The following is a 20,964-nucleotide window of genomic DNA, read 5'->3' as shown; positions in this document are numbered from 1 at the left end:
ACAGCAAAATATTAATTAACAAAATGCACACAGGTGTTCCCTTGTGGGAACTACATCTCATTTCGCAGGTGCCCCTTTGTGTTTGTCAGTATTGCAATCACATGGCAATCATAATAATTTCATAATGAAAACTTTACAATGCTTTGTCCCACTGCAGAGAGTTGAGGTTCATAATTTGGTTTGCAGAGGTAGAGATGATCTGGAGGAGTCTTATAAAAGAATACACTGAAAAATATTGATGGCTTTTTAAGTATAAAAGAAATCTTTAAAAATAGACGATCATTCTAAAATATTTGCAGCAACCCTCTCCCTCCACTGCTCTTCAACAGATAGAAAATGAAAGTGACATCTCTTAGCCAGCTGCTGGGAAATGAATAGTTCACATTTCTCTTTTCACTTTGTCTGTGCCCTTAAATTCCAGTTCTAGTATCCACAGCCACTGCTCCTCTTGCCATTCAAATCCACGCAGGCAGTGAGTGGGCAGCTCAGTCAGTCCCTGAAGCTTTTGGCACGAGCTACCCACATGCTTCTTAGATCTAATCCAGACTGGTCATTCATGTGTTACACAGAATGTGTTACACAGTGCTTTTCAGATTTAGCTACATTTTAACTCAACTGAGGATTAAAGAAGTGAATAGACCACCCTGGTTCCACATCAAAGTCTTGCAAAATGTTCTTTTGATTTGATTCTTTTCAAAATTCTTGGCCCATGCTTGCAGAGAATTGAGAACAAGATTAATTACTTCGCTGTCTTCCAGCACTGCAAAGCTTCTATCATGTTTTCAAAGGTTAACACATCATCCTCAGAGACATAGGTACGCATTATCAACTGCATTTTTGAAAAAAGGAAATCAGATACAGAGCAGTGCCCTTACTGTCCCAAATGATAACTCAGACCACCAGTCTGGGCCTCTTTTTCTTAACTGCTGTACCAGCCATACCTACTACAGCAACCCCAGGGCTTTTTTCAATTCTTTGCTCAGAATTTTAAGCATAAACCTGTACCAGATGAGCTTTCACTGTGTAAGACAAAACAGGACACCGAGACTTTCTCCTCATTTAAACACAAGTTAGTCTTCCATACTATCAGTCAGTTTCCCTTCCCTCGTAGCATCATGTCTCTGCAGCAAGGTAGTCATGGACAAAACGTCAGACTGTGTTATAAGAAGATAAATATACCTAAACAAAAATAGATTTACCTTCGTTGGTACTGGCTCACGCACATACATAAAAAGTCTTTAAATATTAAAAAATCCCCTGTCTTTTTCCTGCTCTCCTTGATCCTGCTGCAAAGTTATGAGGGTTCACTTATAACAACAGTACCAACTGCAGCAGAACACACGGTGTTATAGAGGATGAGAGGAATGTTGAGAATGTTGACACAATGTACACTGAACATACTCGGACATATGCTGAATTTTTCAGTCAATGCTTATAAAGGGAACAATGAGGGGGCACATATCGACTTTCCTGCGTATGTTTTGTATACTTACATAGCAGCAAATGCATACATGAAGTCAATCTGAACCACTAGATTCTTTCTTCTCTTCACTGTTATCAAAGATTGCATATGGCATAAGGCAATGGTGAATCAAGCCTCATGATCTTTACAGGGAGTTCTGCCTCGAGAGACTACTAGCAGACACTGAAACAGAACTCACAGATCTTGTTGAGTGCAAATAGCACCTAAGTACAGGCAAATGCAGAAATTTACAACTTGAGACTTGTCATAGCATTTTTTCCCATGGCTTGGCTTGTGGTGTAAAAAATAGAAATGCTAAAATTAAATTAGTCTACATATAAAAAACAGGGGGTGCAAGAAATACTTCTGAGCCAATGGATTGTGTGCACATCTGTGACAACTGAGGTAGATTTTTTTTTCTTGTTCCAAATATGTTCCAGCATAAAGTTATTTAAGTCTAGGCAATGCTAAGCAAACTTGCATCTTCAGTCTCTTTCAAGGCAGGCACATTGGCTAACTCTTCAACACAGGAAGTGCATTCTCTTCATCCCCAGTTTGTGCAGGTTTGCTGCTTCCTCTTAATGTTAAAAATGAGTATCTCAGTCCTCCTGCCATACTAGAGAAAAGAAAATGAACAGTGGTGTCAGAGATATCTGGTGTTATAGATGCCACTTCATAGGTATGTACCTTTCCTTTCAGAGGATTAAAGAACACCAGCTATCAAAAGTTAGGAGTGCCTCAGAGCTACGTAAGCCATCTGAGAAATCAGCCCTAATCAGACAAAGATCAATTATCAGTTGTTCACAAAGATTCATACAAACAGATGTAACAGTTCAACCAGGAACAAAAAGTAACAACTCACAAGTTAGAAGTTACATATATTCAATAGGCACAACTCAGTTAGTATTCTCACTTCCCACACCACTTGGTGCTTTTACTCGGAAGCCTCACAGCTCAGAACTGCTGCTCATGAAAAAGAATCAAGTCAATCCCACATAGTAAAACTGCAAGCATGTTTCCACAGTTAAGACCCTACCACAGTAAGATTAAATATCTGAAAACAGACATGAAAAGGCATAAGTAGCTGTAATGAACTTTACATCCTGAGGCAGTGCTTCATCAGTAGTTTCAAAACTGCATTGCTCAAACAGGCCAAATCAAATAAAACATAAAACTGTATAGCGCTGAGACATTTTCATCTTTAACAAATAAAGGTATTTGAGTTTCACTCACCAAATATTTAGCCCTATGAAGTTTAACATAGAGAATATGTAATCTCCACCAATCAACATTCCGATGTAAGCAATGGATATATTCTGAAAGGAAACAAAAGTCATGCATTTATTTAAGCCATGTTTCATCTCCAAGAATATGCTTGATATCAACTAATTTACTTTTCTAAGGAAATAGATATACTCTGTTGCTGACCACTCTAAAATCAGTATTTAAGTAAGTTTCACAGGATGTCATCCTTGTGGAAAAGGTAGCAATGAAATAGAATAATAAGATCAGTATGTTTTCTAAATGCATGTGATGGACTGAGAGTGACTTTCTGGGGGAAAAAAAGAAGAAAAACAGTTACTTAATATTAGGCAAAATGGAGCTATAGCCACCTTTTGAAATGTACTTCTTTATAATCTTTGGAAGGCTCCTTTCAGATCTTGTTTCTTATAAGCAGGTTTTGGGCTCTCAGGAATAAAAAGGATGCTTTAAAGTTACTATAAAAGCTCTTCATTATTGCTTTAAAAGGGTTACCTCCTTACTTTGCCAACTAAATGTGCACTGAAAGCACTTGGCACAAGTTCAAGACAGGCACAGTTTAAAGCTCAAGATTCTACCTCTCACCTGCCCCCATCAAGTTTTGGAAAAAAACTGTCCCCTAAAGACAGAAGGAAAGCTACAGAACTGTGTGATCATTTTACCAACACTTTAATGCTTTCAAATGTTTCAGCAGCTGCTGGGACAACATCACCATTTCTACCAGTCTCTACTGGAGACTGGTGTATCATAAAGTGCTCCTCAACTTTAAAGCTGCTCTAAGTGTCTCAAAGATTATTATTGCTCAGAAAATAGAAACAGTGTTGCTCTGACTTAATGGTTTGATGCAGACATATAAAATGTAAAAAATTCCTTTCAGGGTCACAGGTTGAAAGCTATTAGATTAATCTTGCCAGCTTTCAAAAGAAAGAAGAAACGTAGAAAGAGAAGTATCATCCTCCTTTTGCAGATTTTGCTGTGCTGGATGTATTGTTTTCCTTAGTCACCCATGCAAGGGAGCACCTGGAGGACTGTTATTCCTGTCCCTGAGCTAATGTGGATTCTGATACTGTTTGGCCCACGGCTGCGTAAGTTTTGTCTTTCACTAAAGCTCTTTCAGCTTTACAGCTCTGTGCTTCTCTGCAAACTGGCCTACAAAAAGGTGCATGGGCAGTCAGTGATGTTCCCAGCTCAGACATGCTGGCTTCATCAACACAGAGGAAGTTGCTCTGGTTTAAAATTAAACTGAGCTAGAGAAACAGACTGTAAGGACACCAAGTTCAATTTTTAAGACATGGATATTTTGGTGTTGATCAAATTCACTAGAATTTGTACAAATCAAAATGAAACAATCCGTTCAGCTAGAACACACGTTCTCACACACAGGCATACACATAAAAGCAATACATTCCTTACTTCAGCTTAGCCATTATTTTGTTTCTATGAATGTCCTATCTATCAGCTGCAACAGAAACTAGTTTAGCCCAGTGTAATAGTGGGTTAGTTTGTACCAGTTCACCTGGATTTGCAGCAGGCTACCTTGACTAACACACAGTAACCTAATCAAGAACAGAAGCAGGTGATAGGACCTGATGGAATGTGGCTAAATGTACATCTTTTAATTAAAGTGGTTCAAGTTTCTCTTGTAGGAAAAATAAAAATAAATCAATACTAACATTGCTTTCTAGAGCATATCTGAGCTTCAATGGAAGAGAACAAGGTCACTTTGTGGTGTGACTTTGTTTGGCACAAGCACTGTCTCAGTATTCGCCCTGGTTTTCAGTTTTGATCTCAAAAGTACAACCAGGATCACTGCTGAGTCAATGCTCTTCCCTGTCTATGTGAGCACTCTCATTTCCCTCTTCTGCTCCATAACTCACCTTAATGGCACCAACTACTGTTGTTGTGAGCGCAGAATTGTAATGACTGCATAGGACAGTAGAATACATCAAGAGAAACCTAAATAAAGAAGAAAAACTTATAACTTCCTCCCAGGGAGTTCAGAAGTTTAGCAACACTTTGAGATGTTCAACATTTTCTGAATCAGTGTTTTGCTGGGATCTTCTGTTACAACTGTTTCAAACCCTAACAAAATTCTGTGTATCTGTATTTTAAATCAATGATGTGAATATATGGAATACTCAAAATACATGTTTTAACATGCTGCTTGAGCTCTAGCAGCATCACCCCTTTTCTCTGTGTTTTTTAAATCTCAGTATTTGAAGTTAGTTTGACCCCTTAGCTGGTGACATGTGGAAGAGCAGAACAGGATCCAACTCATTCTTTTGTTCTTCATTTGACTCTGCAGTTCCAACATGAACAAAGGATTGTTTCATTGCTTTTGAGTCTCCCATAGTTTTCCAACTATTTTAAAGAACAAACTCACTGAAACAGTTCCTATAACTGGACTTGCTTGCTATTCACTGCAAAAAAGTTAAGATGATCAGAAGAGAAAGACAGAAGAAAGATACTGAGTACAGAAAGCACAGTGCTAAACACCATGTTGTTAAGCACTGTGCTGTTAGGCCAACAACACAAATAGTCCTGAAACAGTTACTTACACCATTAGAAATCATTAAAAGACAAGAAAGAAGCCTGGGGGGAAAATATTTCCTTTGAACTTTATCATAACTTATTAGCGAGTCTTACATTTGAGATTTGCAATTTGAAACACTGTCATTAAAACATCTTCCTTGATTCCCCTCTGTCCTTACCCCAAAAAGCAGGAAAGAATAAATTGAAAGACAAATAAAAAATTTGTCCAGTGCTGGAAACGTGTTGCCTATAAAAAAAAGAAGAAAGAATTATCTGCTATATAATCAACTGTAAACACATAGAAAGTGTAGCTAATATGAAAATGTGCAAATTCATAAAATACATTTCATTCATACTAAAATTATGAAACATATTACTACTGGAAACAGTGTGATGCATCTGAGTTTGGAGACAACAGGATGACAGCACCCATGGTACCTAAACACATTCTTGTAACACGTATAGCAGTGCAGATACATGACTGCACACTGTAAGCAAAAAACATAAATGCAATACAGAAAAGTTCTGTTTTTATATTTACTAATACAGATACCAACACTATGATGAATAATGTATAATGAATGGTAGTGATATTAGACAGACAGAAACAGCAAATAAATAATTTCCTCAACATCTATTTCACATCACATATTCATTCATGAGCAGCTTTCAATGCCCAAGCCTTCATTTTTGAGCATTACTAAGGTCTCTCATCAATGAAGGTCAATGAAAAGACTCAATCATCACTTTGAAGTGTCCTCATTGGTGACGTGCAGCAAAGACATACACGGAGCCACACAACAGTCACTAAGAAACATGTCACAGATTCTTTTACACCTCTAGTAACTCCAGGATATGCCTTGTTTTAATCTGGTTAGTTTAAAGTCACCTGTAAAAGCACAAAATTCATCACAGGCTGAACACATCCCTGAGAAACAGGTTAAAGGCTGTTAGTTCCTGTTGAGCTGTGGCTAGCTGAGCCTTCACGACCTGAGGTAATGGGTAAGAGGGATCTTAAGCAGTTCTACCCTGCTAAAATTGTGCTGGTGTACCACAACAAACTGCAGAGTATTATAGAGAGACATTCTGGGTCTTCCTTTCTCTTATATTGCTTCATGCTTTGCTGTCCTCATAGTCAGCCAGCTGGTGAAGGAGAAATGAGCAACTGGGACACTCACAAACTGAAACCTCTACAAGATATGGCAGCTACCATTCCAGAACCAGCTAGAGGAGCAGAAGTAATTTCCCTATCACACAGACATGGTACTCTTGTTTTGACGGGCAAAAGATACATGCAGTGCATTGTCTGTGATGGATCAAGGAAAAAAGCTCTGCTAGCGTAAAAGTTGGCCTGAAAATCTTCTAAATACAGGTGTTATCTATAGTCATTTGCTGACTTTTCATCTATGTTTCCATTTTCTCCCTTTTTTTCCCCTGTGGTTTAATTTCTGTGCATCACACTGACACCAGTTATCCACATTACTTAACTAACTTAATCACTTCTATTATTAAGTGATCAAGTCAATAGGATGCACAATAGGCACTATGCATTTCTCTGATATATTTCTATTCTTTTCAGGTAATTGAGCATTAAGTTGTTTGCGTCAAATCAGCCGAGGCAAAACACACTCTTTTTTTCCCATCCAGTAAGCCTAGCAACAAGATAAACTTCCCTGTCCAGGTCTCCCAAAATGCCTCCAACAGTATGTGCTGGGAAAGCAGCTGCAGCCTTACAGATATACAAACTTGAGCCCCTTCCTCAAGAGGGGAAGCAGCTGCATATTCCTAAATGGGCATAAGGTCATGCTGGACTGATGTCACAAAAGAGATTTCACATTCACAGCACACCTAAATCCATCACTTTCAGGGAATGATAACTTTTCCACTTAAAGCAGACTTCTAAGAACACAATGACAAACTCATGTGAGTTCAGGGCACAACAATAAACAACAAAGAACACCGAAATGATTTAAGATACCCTCCAAGCTCTGTAACAATTTTCAGTGGCAAATCCCAAACATTTCCAAAAAGGAATGAGAGTGACTAGATTAATTTTCCTGTTAAGAAAGAGGCAACTCAGCAAGTCTGTGAGGGAGCCAGATAACACAAACCTTCTGATCTGATACTTTACATGTCAGGACATACTGCCTACAGTATTATTCTGTACTAGGATTATCTATGGAGAGTCTTGCTCTCATTCTATGAGAATGCAAAATTCAAGTTACCAGGCTGAGACTAAACAGAAACCTGTTCTGCAAATCAGAATGAGAGAAGGATTGGAAACTGTGTGGTTTTGGTATCTGCAATCTCATTTTAGAGCATGGACTGTGCAGCTGGACTCCCAAACAATTGCTCTAGCTGAGAGTCCCCCGTCATACTTTAGTTCTTAAACAAAGACTCATATAAGGACCATCATACATATTCAGCCTCTCCTTAAGTGAATAATCACAAGTTCTTACCTGTGAAGGACAAGTCCAACTCACACTTTTCAAACACTAATCACTAACACAGAGGTAGGATTACCTCTTTAGAAACAAAAAAAAAACAACCCTTGCCCCCTGCCCAACTGAAAAAAAATGAACAAAATAGCATTACCAGTCTGACGTATGCAATACTGCTACTTACCTGCTGAAAGTCTTCAGTAAAAATGCTAATAATAACTGTTGGAATCACCATGAAACAAGCATTGTAGAACAGGACACCATATTTTCCCAACTCCTGTGAAACATGGTGTTTGGAATTAAAAGCCATTTAAAAGCAAAATACTACATATTACTCTGGCAATCCTGACACTATTGTCAATGAGCAGACAGAACATAATACATTTCAGTTTAAAGTAGAACCTTGTGATTCTTGGATTCAGCGTTTTGTACTAAAATGAATTTCCACTTCAGTCACTTTGTACACTCAGCAGAACATCGCTGCTCTTGCTATACCTTGGACAGTTTCTATACAACATCGGCTAGTCAGAAACCTCCTGAGGCACTGGTCCAGAACTGCATTGTCTTAGACTCCACCTAAGCCTTTGCCTGGCCAAGGGATTACCCATTCCATCTACCACAAATCAACCATGAAAACACATGAACAGGAAGATGAATGAAGTCTGACTCCTAGATGGAGCTACGTAATCACTGGTAATTGATGTAACTTCAAGCAACTGAAGGAATGCCATATACCCCATTGGTTAACTTGTGACACAAAGGCAGAAGATTAGGAGAATGATAAAGCAGTCTGCCAGTCCTCTAGATTCAGCCATGCTACTTAGCAAATCTCTCCACACTACCTCTTGCTTTCCTATGGAACCCTGCATTTTTCAGGAAACTGTGAGGCTGTTAAGTGCTGATCATAAAAAAACCCCACAGAGTCTGGAATCAATATGACAACAAAGATTATTAAAAGTTATACTGTACAGAGTGAAGTCAGTGACAAAACCTCTATCCAGCACCTCCGAGACTGCTCTTTGCTATGTCTTGGAATGTTTCACGGCACTGCATTTGAAAAGCAGCCTGCTCAATATTTACATAAGATAATATGTATCAAGGTATCACCTAATTTGTTGCCATACTTGATTTTGGTGTAGACTTGCTTTTATATAACCAAAAGAGACAACAGTTATTGTGGTTATTGACTCAGAGCGGACATGTCTTTGTTCCTACCCACATGCTGACTTTACAAAAACCTCACTTAAAGTATGTTTCTAGTCAGAAAGTCATTTTCCTTACATAAATATATAACAAGTTTACAGGTAAATGATTTGCTTATGGTTTGCATTTATTTTGTATTTTTGCCTAAAGCAAGGTTTTAAAGTCTCTACAAACTCTGCCCAAAAGACTTGAGAGAAAATAAAATGCACCATTTGTTTACCTAAGCCTGGCCAGAGAGACACAAATAACAATTTTTCCCAGGCCCCAGGCTGGTCTGTATTCAGGATGCATAAATCAACTGAAATGTGAAAGTGAGTGAAACTATTTATTAGTTCATAACTGTATGTACATAAAAGTCACACAATAAGTAGCCCAATGTTATCATGTTGTCATTATGATCATGATTCAATCTGATCACCCCAGAGTTACCTTTGGATCGATTTTCTGCTTTGTGTAAACTCCATTTGCTGCTGTGAAGATATCATTTAGCAACACAAAGGTGTAGCCCTCCAGATTAAAAGACAGATCAGACCTGGGAAAGAAATACTGTGTTGTAAATAAGAAAATAGTACAGAATGCATTGCATTACCTTGTTTACTTAGAGGAATATCATAAATGAGTATATGCAAAACCTGAGACCTTCAGCAAGTCACAGGTTTTGCATCAAGGCTTCTCTGTATGTCAAAGTACTTTACATGTCTCCAGTCACTGGACCATCACAAATGGGACATTAGAAAGTTTCTAGTACTTAGTGTGGAAGTGGCAGGAAATGTTCAGATTTCATTCTGTGAAAAATTCCACACGTCTCAATCCTGACAACCTGTCCAGTTATTACTCAGTAGACTTACCTATTTCTTTTAACACAAAAAGTAGCTAGGGAATAAAGTTTGACTGTTTTACACAGTCAGACCAGACATATTGTCATCATTTCTGTTTTGACCAGTTACCTCATGGATATAGAGTAAATAATTTAATAGGGCATAGCTCTATCTGAGTCACATCACATGGAAATTATTTTTCTTTGCACATAGCAAAGTCAGGAAACAAATAAATAACATTACATTTTCAATTAGGTAAAGGAATATTCGAACATAAAGAAAACAGAGGAAAATAGCATACAACTGCTTTGTGAACTTAATCTCACAACTGAACCCATTCAACGTATGTTAAAAAACAGACATTGTCTAACCCAGTATTTGGCGACCAAAAAATCAGTCTTTCTACACAGAACAAGAATATATTTTTCTAAGAATATGAAAATGCACAGATACTATGAAATAAAAGCAACGTTCCTCACAGAGTTTTAACTTGCTTCATTTATGATCCTGAAAACACAGAAAAAAAATAAAGGTGGAAATAGAAGCACCCAAATACTTCCAGCAGGAAATTATTTTTTTCCTTTGTATTCCTATACCTCCCAATGATGTCAATAGTGATATTTTCCAAATCAGCTTAATCCAGGGAAACTGATCTCAACTTAGATTTACTTGGAACTAAGCAAGGAAAAAAATCCTCCTGTGTTCCCTCCCCTCATAACATGGTTTTGTGTAACAAATTAAAACCTTACCCAGCAGCTATGAATGCCCCGAGAATGATGGCAAATACGCTGACTATAATACTCAGTGGGTACCGTTTCCTGTGGGCAAAAATTAAAACAGTTCACATTTTCATTATCTGAAGAGGAGATTAAATGGCTGTCTGCCTGAAAATTTTCAAAGCAATTAGTAATCACAGAACATGTAACAGGAAGGCAAAGTCTTGATAACCTTACAGAAGCAATATGATTGACCATGTGCCACGCTGTCAGACCTTGGCCCTGAGAACAGAGATTGAAAAAGCACTGTGAGCACCCTGCTGCTAGATAGGAAAGTAAAGATTAAAGGTTTAAAGTAACAGCACTGGAACAAACTAATTTAATGTGTATTGGTATTCATAAGGGGTCATATTTCACTGTCTTCCAGTGATTTTCCAATGAAGGAAAATCACTACATATGTCTCATGTAGACTTTTCATATCCCCCTTTTTTGGGGAAGATGCCATACAGCACACTATCTGGACTATTGTTTCAAATGGGTACTTATTTTGAAGTCAAACTGAACCTTTGCACTTGAAAAGGAAAGCATGAACCTTATGATATACTTCACTACCAAATCAGCACTGTCACAGAGTAGTGAAAAGCATTCCAAAAAAACTATTCTGCATCTTATATCTACATTACTTTATTGAGAAATGTCTTAAGTACTTATTTTTACACCATACTGCAATGTGCCTTACAGACACACCCCCTACTCCTTATTCTCTCTGGCTAGTCTGCACCTCTGAGCTAGCCTGACAGAAAAGATCCACCAAAAAAAACATACAATGCTCTTGGAGAAATCCTGTGTCAAAGGAGAACAGCTGTGGACCACTATGCCAACAACAAAGCTGTACGCAGACTCTAGATATATTTGGCTTTGATCATAATGACACTGAACAATAACAACCTTGACTGTTTTTCAGATCCTGATGTAAGTCCCTCATTTTCAGCCATGAAGAAATACTCTCTGTCAGTCTGCACGAAAACAGCATTCTGCTCCTAAGCTTCCCTTAGGGTAAGGATATTGCTTGCACGCACAGACCACACTGCTGTAGTCCAGCTGAGCACGGATGACTCTCACTGACTCACAATTTTTTCACTTGCTTATGGGAGTCTTCAGGCCAACAGGAGAAGACAGCAAGTTCTGCTTTCCCTGTGAGAACTTAAAACTACCCAAGAATCCCAGAGCATCCCTGAACATGAATCACGTTGATCAACTGCTGCTTCAGCCAAAAGGAGATGACAGTCTGCTTGGGGGCTTTTTTGAAAAGCCTTTCCTCTGACCATCACCCTTGTGTTTCCTGGGTTCAGCTTCAGAAAGCTGTTTTTCCCTTGTGCTTTCATCTTAATTGAGCACCAGCCATGTGGATAGAACTATCAAGTTCTAGACGAGGTGATGCATTTATATTCCTGCTCTTCCAACTCACTACAACTGAAACTAGTGTTCCCGAGCTGCTAGCATACACTCCCCAATTTCTCTTTAAAGATAACACAGGGGGTCTGTAAGTACCAGCACAGTGTTAGATACCATTTTGCTTCACCAGACAGGCATGTTCTCAGACGTGACCCAGAAAACTGCTCTACATAAGCAGAGTGCCATACTACCATCATTGTTTTGAGATGTGAGGATCTGTTTGAAGCAGTTGGCAGCTTAGGGGCCTCCAAGATGAGACACAAGCCATAACCACTGAAAGTGTCTGAGTTGTGTCTGCTTACCTGACTCCTGTGCAACAGTCAAGAGAATGTGTAAGTAAAAGCAAGTTGAATTATTTTTCTGTATTCACTAAAATGCATGTATCCATGTCTTCAGAAAATCACTTTCTTTCTTTGCTTTTCTGTTTGTCAGTAAAAATCACTCATTCAATATTCTGATGAGATGTCACAAGTAATCTATTTGATATGATCTAAAATAAAAGTATTTTAAATGAAACAAAAAAAAAAAAAGGATCACCCAAGTATGATGATTTCCAGCAGTAAAGTAAGTGGAATGGTAAACTTCCTGAGCACTGTAAACATCGGCAAACTGTTAAAAAAAACAAAATAAAAATCCAAGCATAGTGTCAGATTAGCAGCATTCTTATCTTCTAATTCTTATTTTACTAACCAGAGGATGAAACCATTAGCACAGCAATAGGCAATCAAAACAAATATCCAGTCACTTAGCATATACATAAAAATGTCAATCTGATATTAGGTGCAGATTAGATAACCAAATAATTGAAAAATAGCAAGCTTTGCCAGTTGGCAAACCAATGCAACTGGCTACCTGCTAAAGCTCCTTCTGCATAGAGTGAAATGGAAAATAACAGGTATTTTCTACCTAGCATAGCCCCTATTAAATAATTCTTTCTGAAAAATTCATGGGCAGGGTTAAGTACAAATTATTTCTATTGTAACCTTAAGAGGTCACACAACAAACTTGTCTCTGAAAACATCTAACAGAAATAAAATTAAAAGCAAACATGCTTAGTAAACAAGCTGTACTCTTAAAAAAGTAAAATGAACCCATGATAAAAGTCAGAGAAACTACAAGAAACATGAAAGGTGGGGCCAGCTGCAACTACCAAACAAACAGCTACTTTGGAACACATTGTTGATCTTCAGGAAGTAATGCAGTTGGAAACCTTTATGATCGAGAAAACACCTTGTCCTGGTTGCAGTGTGGGGGTAGCCAATGGTATGTATTCTGTTGTGGTCTCCACAAGCTGTTAAAGCAGGTGGGGCAGTGATCCTTATTGCCTTGTCCCTGATGGCTCCCTCAGGGGTTGTCTCTGTTAAACGGGCTGTCAAGGACCCATGCATGACACATAGAATTGCATCTCATCTTCTGGGGGTTTTTTTTGTACTGTTGCATTTGTTGCTGTTTTGTTGTGTTGTTCATATTAAATTGTACTTCTGACTCGGAGTCTCTCACCGGTTTGCTTTCAAACCAGCACACACGTCCACCCGACACACTGGAAATCTGATAGCACGGCCATATCCTCTGCTTAAGATAGCTATTACCAACTCCATTAATGATGATACAAATCCTAACACAGAGTTTAATCACTTTACAACAGACTTTTTGAAGATAGGTATAGGACCATCTACACCTTCCAGACAACCCAAACAAGGTGAAGAATTCTGTAATGCAAGCAAATGTCACACATGGGAACAAAATGCAATGTAACAAAATGTTAATGGTGGAAACAGTGCAGCTATTTTTATTTTTCTGTTATAAAATTAGTTATGAATAGTAAATCTGAGAGGTATATCAGCCGCAGAAGAGGGAAGGGTGCACTTAAAATATCCTACTAAACATTTAAAATCACAGTAAGGGAAAAGGGAAAGGATTGACACTACTTTCATATTCACAATGGCTGAAGTGCTACTAGGGACAGTACTGCCTAAGTCTTATGTCTGCACAAACAGTCACTTCAGTGGAACAACTTCTGAATGCTTACAATGAATTGCAGAACCAGGTGTCTAAGGTTGCTAGCTAGAGAAAATTAATTCTATAAAGAAATGTAAACAAATGAAAAGCAATAAATTTTCTTTCATAGTATCTCTCTCACAGTTACGAAATGCAAAAAAACACCTGCAAATTCTCTGTTTTGGTTTAGCCTACCACCAAATCCTCAGGAGCCTGAAAGAGCATATAAAAACCCACTATAATGGTAGTGCTGTATCCTCCAGTCCTGGTGCAGCCATCATGCTCCTACACTCTTCTTCCACAGAAAATCTGGTTGTTCAATCTATTACAGCACCTCTTCTACATAATTTACACCTTTTTTAGCACTAATATGGAAGTAACTCCCATGGATCTATGCTTACAGACACACAGGAGTCAGAAACTGACTTCAGCAACTCCTCCACAACCTGCCTCTGGTACTCAGCAGGGCTAGGCAGCCACCACCACCCCAATACTCAGTAGTTTTTCCATCTCTTGGTGATTCATAAATTCCTGCAATGACATCTTGGTATAAATCTTTCCCCTGTGCATCTTCCTTGAGAAACATCTTACTGTTCCCAAACGCCCTGATTAGGACACCCAGGAAAACCTTGGGTGTGAGAGGTGAGTGAAAACACTTTCATGGCCACATAGGAGTATTGTGACTTTATGTCAGCACAGGCCTGGCTAAGTCCCCCTTAAAAGAGGAAGAAAACTTGCAAGCAGAATGAATGTTTGGGTGAGAATTTCCTAACAGTACCGGGTTTAGACAGACAGACGGACACCACATGCATTTAAGACCCTCAACAATGCCCTTCTTCAGTCTTTATTTTTTACCCCACAAGATAAAAGGGTAAAATCCAAACAGCCTACTTAAAACTTCCATTTACTGTACCTGAGTTTGCCGGTACTTGCTAATCCACTTATGTGGTTTCCAACATAAATCAGAGGCAGAGGAAACAACTGTGATAAAATCAAAAGCACAACTCAGGTTATTATGTCTTGAAGCACTGTTGAGAAACTTTACTTGCTAGAATTTGATACCCGTAATATCAGATATACTTTTAGTAAGAAAGAAGGTGTTTTTTTCAGGGGAAAAGAATTTAACTATACTGCAAACTGATCTGCAGGTCACATTTATGTGACTGTTCACAACCACGGCTTCACTAATGTCATCAGAAGAGTTGCAATTTACCTCCAATGGGACTTAGACTCCATTGAGAATAAATGTGAATCACTTTTATATTACTTACTATAATCCTCAGATTAATACCCATTCTAACATTTAATTATTATAATATTAATTATAATACTTGTAACAGTAGCTAAGTAAGTAAGAGAACAGATGGAATAAAAGAATAAATAAACTGTAAGTATGCTGTGCTTCTCTAGGTATTTCACAAATATTAGTATGCCTGGAAGAAACAACATTTTAGATCTACCAAAAAAATGATGCTATGTGAGATATTAGAAAGGAAAGATAAGTATTTAGGGGCAAATTAAACTTTACCTTTCCCAGTTTTTAGCACCGAGAGACTGACTCACGCAGAAATATATGGTCCCTAACACAGTACAGAGGAACAATAACAGAATTTCAGAACCATAAGAAACTGTACAAGAAAGTCAGGGACCCCATACAGCACTGCAATTCAAAGTTGTTAATTCTCCCACTACAGAAATATTACTGTATCACATAAATGGGTAAGATTGGAATTTGCAGAAGATTAAAACCAACAAAAGTAATCAATGAGGACAAAGACAAGTGTGTACATTTAGTCCCATTCACTATCAGCTGAGTGGGGCTGAAATGGCAGAAAGACAAAACAGATCCTCTATACTAACATGTAATAGCTGCTGTAGCTCCTAAACACATTTCAGGAGACACTGTTGGAGGCTATGCATTCTCAAAACACCGTGTGCTGGAAAACCAAACAGGCAAGTGGGTTGAATTTTATCTACGTGAAAAATTCTATAGTTTTACAGAAGAGGAAAGAGAAGACAACTGAAGTGAAAGTTAACTTTTAAGTGAAAGTCACAGTAAAAGTAAACAGGAGTATAATGTAAGCAGGAGAGTAAGTAACAATAAATATTCGGCCCATCAACATAAATTTGCAAAAATTTTGTAGTGCACTATCTCTTCTGCAGATTTTTATTTAGAAAATGTTGGTTTATTTCATTCATAGGCTGAAAACAGAGCTGATATTATATTCTCTTTCCTCTGAAATTCATCCGTTGTAAAGACAAAATTAAAATATCCAGCACACCACCAGACACCAGTGAGCCATTTACTTAAAAAGGGTCATGAACTCCAAAGCTTCAACACTACAATATGCACTTTACTACTTTAAAACTCTAGCTGAAAGCATTGAGGACATAAACCAGCTCAGGAGTGAAAAGCAATGATTATCTTAGTGTCAAAGCAAAAGTTGTCAAAAGGATAAAGAGCTGGCCTAAGGGTGCTTTAAAAAGTAAAGAAATCAACAATGAGCAATCCAGCTGATTCACTGTGACTAGTTCAATCCAGCTCTACAAGCAATATGCAAGTCCTGGATGCTGACTGCTCCCAAACTATCCAGAGAAGTCTTACAAAGGAGAGGTATTGTTAGGATAAAGAAAATGGGCGATGTGTTTTTTTAATGCCTCTGTACTGTTGTTAAACTGAAGGTAACCACAGAGAGGGAGCAGAGTGGGACTGGAGGAGGTGGAGGGAAGAAACTTCTCAAGATTTCAATGAGTTGTTGATTTGTGGAACTCAAAGATACCCACTGGGCAACCTTATTCTTTCTTATTTTGGAATAAGGAAGGATTGTCCATTTTATGATTGACACGATGGATATTCCTTCAAGATTTTTACACGCAGAAATGCCAATGATTTCATCATGCATTAAGAATAAACAAATCTGTGAGACATTATTGTAAACCTCATATTGATAGTAAGTCAAGATACTGCAATGAAGATGTTGGCCTGAAAGATTGCAATATCTGAGCCCTGCAGCAGAGCTGGGAACTGCCTCTGTATCTCTGAGCAAACACTGACCAACATCCTGCAACAAGACATAAATACATACACAGGCTACTGTGTCAAAGTAAATCTGCAACCACATTGCACATATATGCAGATATCTACAAGGATCATGGCTGTAGTCATTTCATATCCCAGTTCCTAAACTGAGGTAATAGAAGATCCTCTCATAATTGCTCTGTCCTGCCTCTTTAAACCATAAACACTTAAAAGTCTGTACAATGCAGCTAGCACAATGCTGTAGGTACAGCATTTTCAGTGGGCATCATTTTAGCTCCACCCACGGAACATGAATCTTACATTTGGAGTTAACTGTTGTTCTAGTGTTTGGACTATTACATGTTCTTTTTCTGTTGATTTATCACATGCTTCACTCAGAATTCCAAGCAACCTTTCACCCTTCATGCTGTGTTCAAAATTCTTTCATATACACATATCTCCCACTGATCCCAGAGAGAACTGTATACATCCAGAAAAACACTTTAGGAATATGAAAGAGTTCATCCAGCTCTATGAAGGCACAGTACCCTTTCCCATGTACTGCATAAAAAAATGGCACCAGATGTCTCTGCAAACAGACAGCACATCTACAGCCCAAACATCTAGAATATTGCAGAGAAACTAAAACTATCTGTCCTGGGTTGCAGTGTGGGGGTAGCCAAGGAATTTATTCTTTTGTGGCCTCCACAAGCTGTTAAACCCGGTGGGGCAGTGATCTTTATCTCCTTCTGGTCCCCGATGGCTCCCTCAGGGGCTGTCTCTGTTTAATGGGCTGCCAGGGACCCAGGCATGACACACAGAATTACATCGTCCCATAGTGCGGTGCCTCACCCCAGGGGTGGGGAGCCAAACATGCTCACAGGGATATAAACTGGGGTTTGGACCAGCACAGGAGCCCATTACCTGCTGGATTCCCAGAGGACAAGAGCTGCTGCTGGACCTTCAGGAGAGGAGCAATCTGCGGGATCACTGCCCCAACAAACCCATCGCTCCAGGAGGACTGCAGCACCATTTCATCGGACTACTACTACACCCTGACTGACAGGGTGTCAGGTTACTTTCTGACACTGTCAGTGGTTTTCTTCTGGGGTTTTTTTGTACTGTTGCATTTGTTGTTGGTTTGTTGTGTTGTTCATATTAAATTGTACTTCTGACTCGGAGTCTCTCACCGGTTTGCTTTCAAACCAGCACACTCCAGTATTAAATGAAACAAAGATACAAATAATTACATTTGACAAACTAACAACTCCAAATTTGACAAACAAATGCAAAATTTTTACTTGTCTCCATAAGAAAGAATGCCACTATAAGAAGTTAACTTTCCCACTAATATCAGGAGCTATGTAATCCTTACCTTCACAGGTATACTTTTGTCAAAATCAGGGAAGTGAACAATCTTATTTAATTTTGACACATACAAGATAAGTATAGTGGCTGCCATCTAAACAAAACAAAAAAACAAAACAAACAAGAAGTCATGTAAGAGCAAAATTGTAATGTGTGAATAAAAGAACTGTTTGAAAGACAAAACCTTCACATGCATTTGACAAATGCTAGGTATTACGTATTTCCATCAAAGAACAACACAGCATGCAATTAATAAACTGAAATAACTTTATTCTTATCAATTGACCACCTATTTATTTAGAAGCACAATACACACATACACTTTACAATCTTGAAGAAAATCGGTGGCACTCTGTGAAACAGTGTGTGCTAAGAAAATAAGACAGTACACAATCCCAGATTAACTATGCCATTTGCACTCAGAGAGTAGTTTTGGCTGCAGAAATCACTCCTACAGAATTTTTTTGGTAGCGCAAGAGACATGCATTGATCGGTCCATTGACAACATGAGGAAGAAACAATAAAGGTAGAGACAGAATGAAGAAGAGTCACACATCACAAAAGCTAATTCTGACCCCAGGAGGGCAAAAAAGGGCAAATTTTTCCTCATACAAAAATACAATAACGGATTATCTAGAGGATGAGGTGGAGTCATATTTTGCAGACTAAAACATTACACCATATGATATGCACTTCACAAAGAGTTCAGAGAAATCTTGGAAAGGTCAGTCAAAAAAACAGGGAAATGCCACTAAGTCTTAGGTTCAGCAAAGAAAAAAAGCAATAGCATTGAATGAATTATTGCTACATTTTCTAATCTTCCACTGAAACATAATCTGTGGTTCGCTGAGCAGTTTGGATGTGTAAAGCTCTTCCCCTCACACACAAAGGCTTTACAAGACATTTTAGCCACTACAGCACCAAACAGCAGAGATGTCAGACTTGCAGTATTCTGTTTCCACCTCTTCCTCACTACCCCCTGGCTTGTAACCTTGGCAGAATGCAAATCCTCTTTAAAATTATTTTCTCTAAGGTTCCAGACTCCATTTTTCCTGTGATCTCTCTACAGAGTCTAACACTGTACTTTCTTGCCCATGTATGCAAACATTTGAACTTTTGGCTTACTTGCAGTGCAGTACTGTGACTTGCCCACAGGCAAATAAAGCAACAAGCAATCAAAATTTTCCACTGGTCCTACTGGAAAACTGCTAGGAAATGGGAGAGACATTTATGAGGAAATACACAGTTTGCCTACAAATAGGGGCAGTATTTCTGCATGTAATCCACAAATGCTCAAGGACTCTCAGAGGATCTGTGCACTTGCTATAACAAGCAGTACTGTGACTTGCCCACAGGCAAATAAAGCAACAAGCAATCAAAATTTTCCACTGGTCCTACTGGAAAACTGCTAGGAAATGGGAGAGACATTTATGAGGAAATACACAGTTTGCCTACAAATAGGGGCAGTATTTCTGCATGTAATCCACAAATGCTCAAGGACTCTCAGAGGATCTGTGCACTTGCTATAACAAACCTTGATGGTTTTGAAGGCCAGATTTCTTAATTAGTGAACATTACAAGGGGAAATAAATGGCATTTCCAGTCCTTTACATGACTCTTTCCAGGCAATAGCTGTGACTTGAGCTTAAATTTCCCTGATGTCAATAAAATAAATTACAGTTCCTTATAGAGAATCTAATCCAGAGGACAGGCAGTTCAGTTTAACCAGGATTTCGGCCCCCTACAATCTACCTCTATTATCATTAGTTTAACTTACAATTAATACTTTTAGAATGATTACTTGTGAACATACCTGTCCAATTCCAAGAAATATTGGTGATGGGAAGCTGAAAAGCATGAACAGATGTTTAATACTGAGGAATGGAAAAAAACAATTAGAATAAAAAAAGTTTAAATTTGATACCAAAGTCAACAACTGGACATGAGGATGATTGACTTGTGTCTCAGAAGAGCTCAGGATTAATATTTTACTTCTGCAGGAAAACACAATCCAAATAATAAAGCACATACACAGCTGATAAATTCTAAACTTCTAGTTGTTTGGGGGATATTTGTAAGGGAAGGTAACACATCTGGAGAATTCTAACAATGCATATGTTTTTGAGTGACCTCACATATACATTATGCATCCTGAGATGGAATAGTACCTTAAATCTCTTGCACTTGCCTTAACTTGGAAGCTCCAAGCACATAGTCCAAACACACTAGCAGTATGTTTTTGTGAAAAGCTGTAAGAACATCTATTTTATGTTAAAACAGCTACATTCCTACCATACCCCTTCAGTTAGCTTTAGCTGAAAGCACGGATAGAATGACAGAATCATAGAATGCCTTGGGTCAGAAGGGACCTTAAAGACCATCTACTTCCAACCCCCCTGCAGGGACAACTTTCACTAGACCAGGTTACTAAGAGTCCCATCCAGTCTGGTCTTAAACAGCTCCAGGGAGCCTTGGGCAACCTGTTCCTGTGCCTCACCATTGTCACAGTAAACACCTTCTTCCTCACATCTAATCTAAACCTACCCTCTTTCAGCTTAAGCTTATTCCTCTTTGTCCCATCAATACATGCCCTGGTGGAAAGCCCTTCTCCAGCTCTCTTGTAGGATACCAGAAGGCCACAATAAGGTCTCCCCAGAACCTTCACTCTGTGAGTGCGACTGTTCCTTATCC

At 38.5% G+C, this 20,964-nt stretch overlaps 1 protein-coding gene across 1 annotated transcript; it reads right to left on the bottom strand.

Moving 5' to 3' along the window:
- Positions 1-1,975: 1,975 nt before the first annotated feature.
- On the bottom strand, positions 1,976-20,147 carry SLC35D2 (solute carrier family 35 (UDP-GlcNAc/UDP-glucose transporter), member D2; the record flags this gene model as incomplete). The annotated part of the gene is made up of 11 exons (XM_009082221.1): positions 1,976-2,078; positions 2,696-2,778; positions 4,600-4,678; positions 5,434-5,501; positions 7,880-7,972; positions 9,328-9,430; positions 10,466-10,534; positions 12,426-12,497; positions 14,800-14,867; positions 18,281-18,367; positions 20,087-20,147. Coding segments are annotated over 11 exons (886 nt in total), but the record flags the coding sequence as incomplete, so codon positions are not given.
- Between the last annotated feature and the right edge of the window lie 817 nt (positions 20,148-20,964).

Source organism: Acanthisitta chloris, unplaced genomic scaffold (genome assembly GCF_000695815.1).
Source record: "Acanthisitta chloris isolate BGI_N310 unplaced genomic scaffold, ASM69581v1 scaffold33729, whole genome shotgun sequence".
NCBI lineage: Eukaryota > Metazoa > Chordata > Aves > Passeriformes > Acanthisittidae > Acanthisitta > Acanthisitta chloris.
This window is presented reverse-complemented; position numbering and strand designations above follow the sequence as displayed.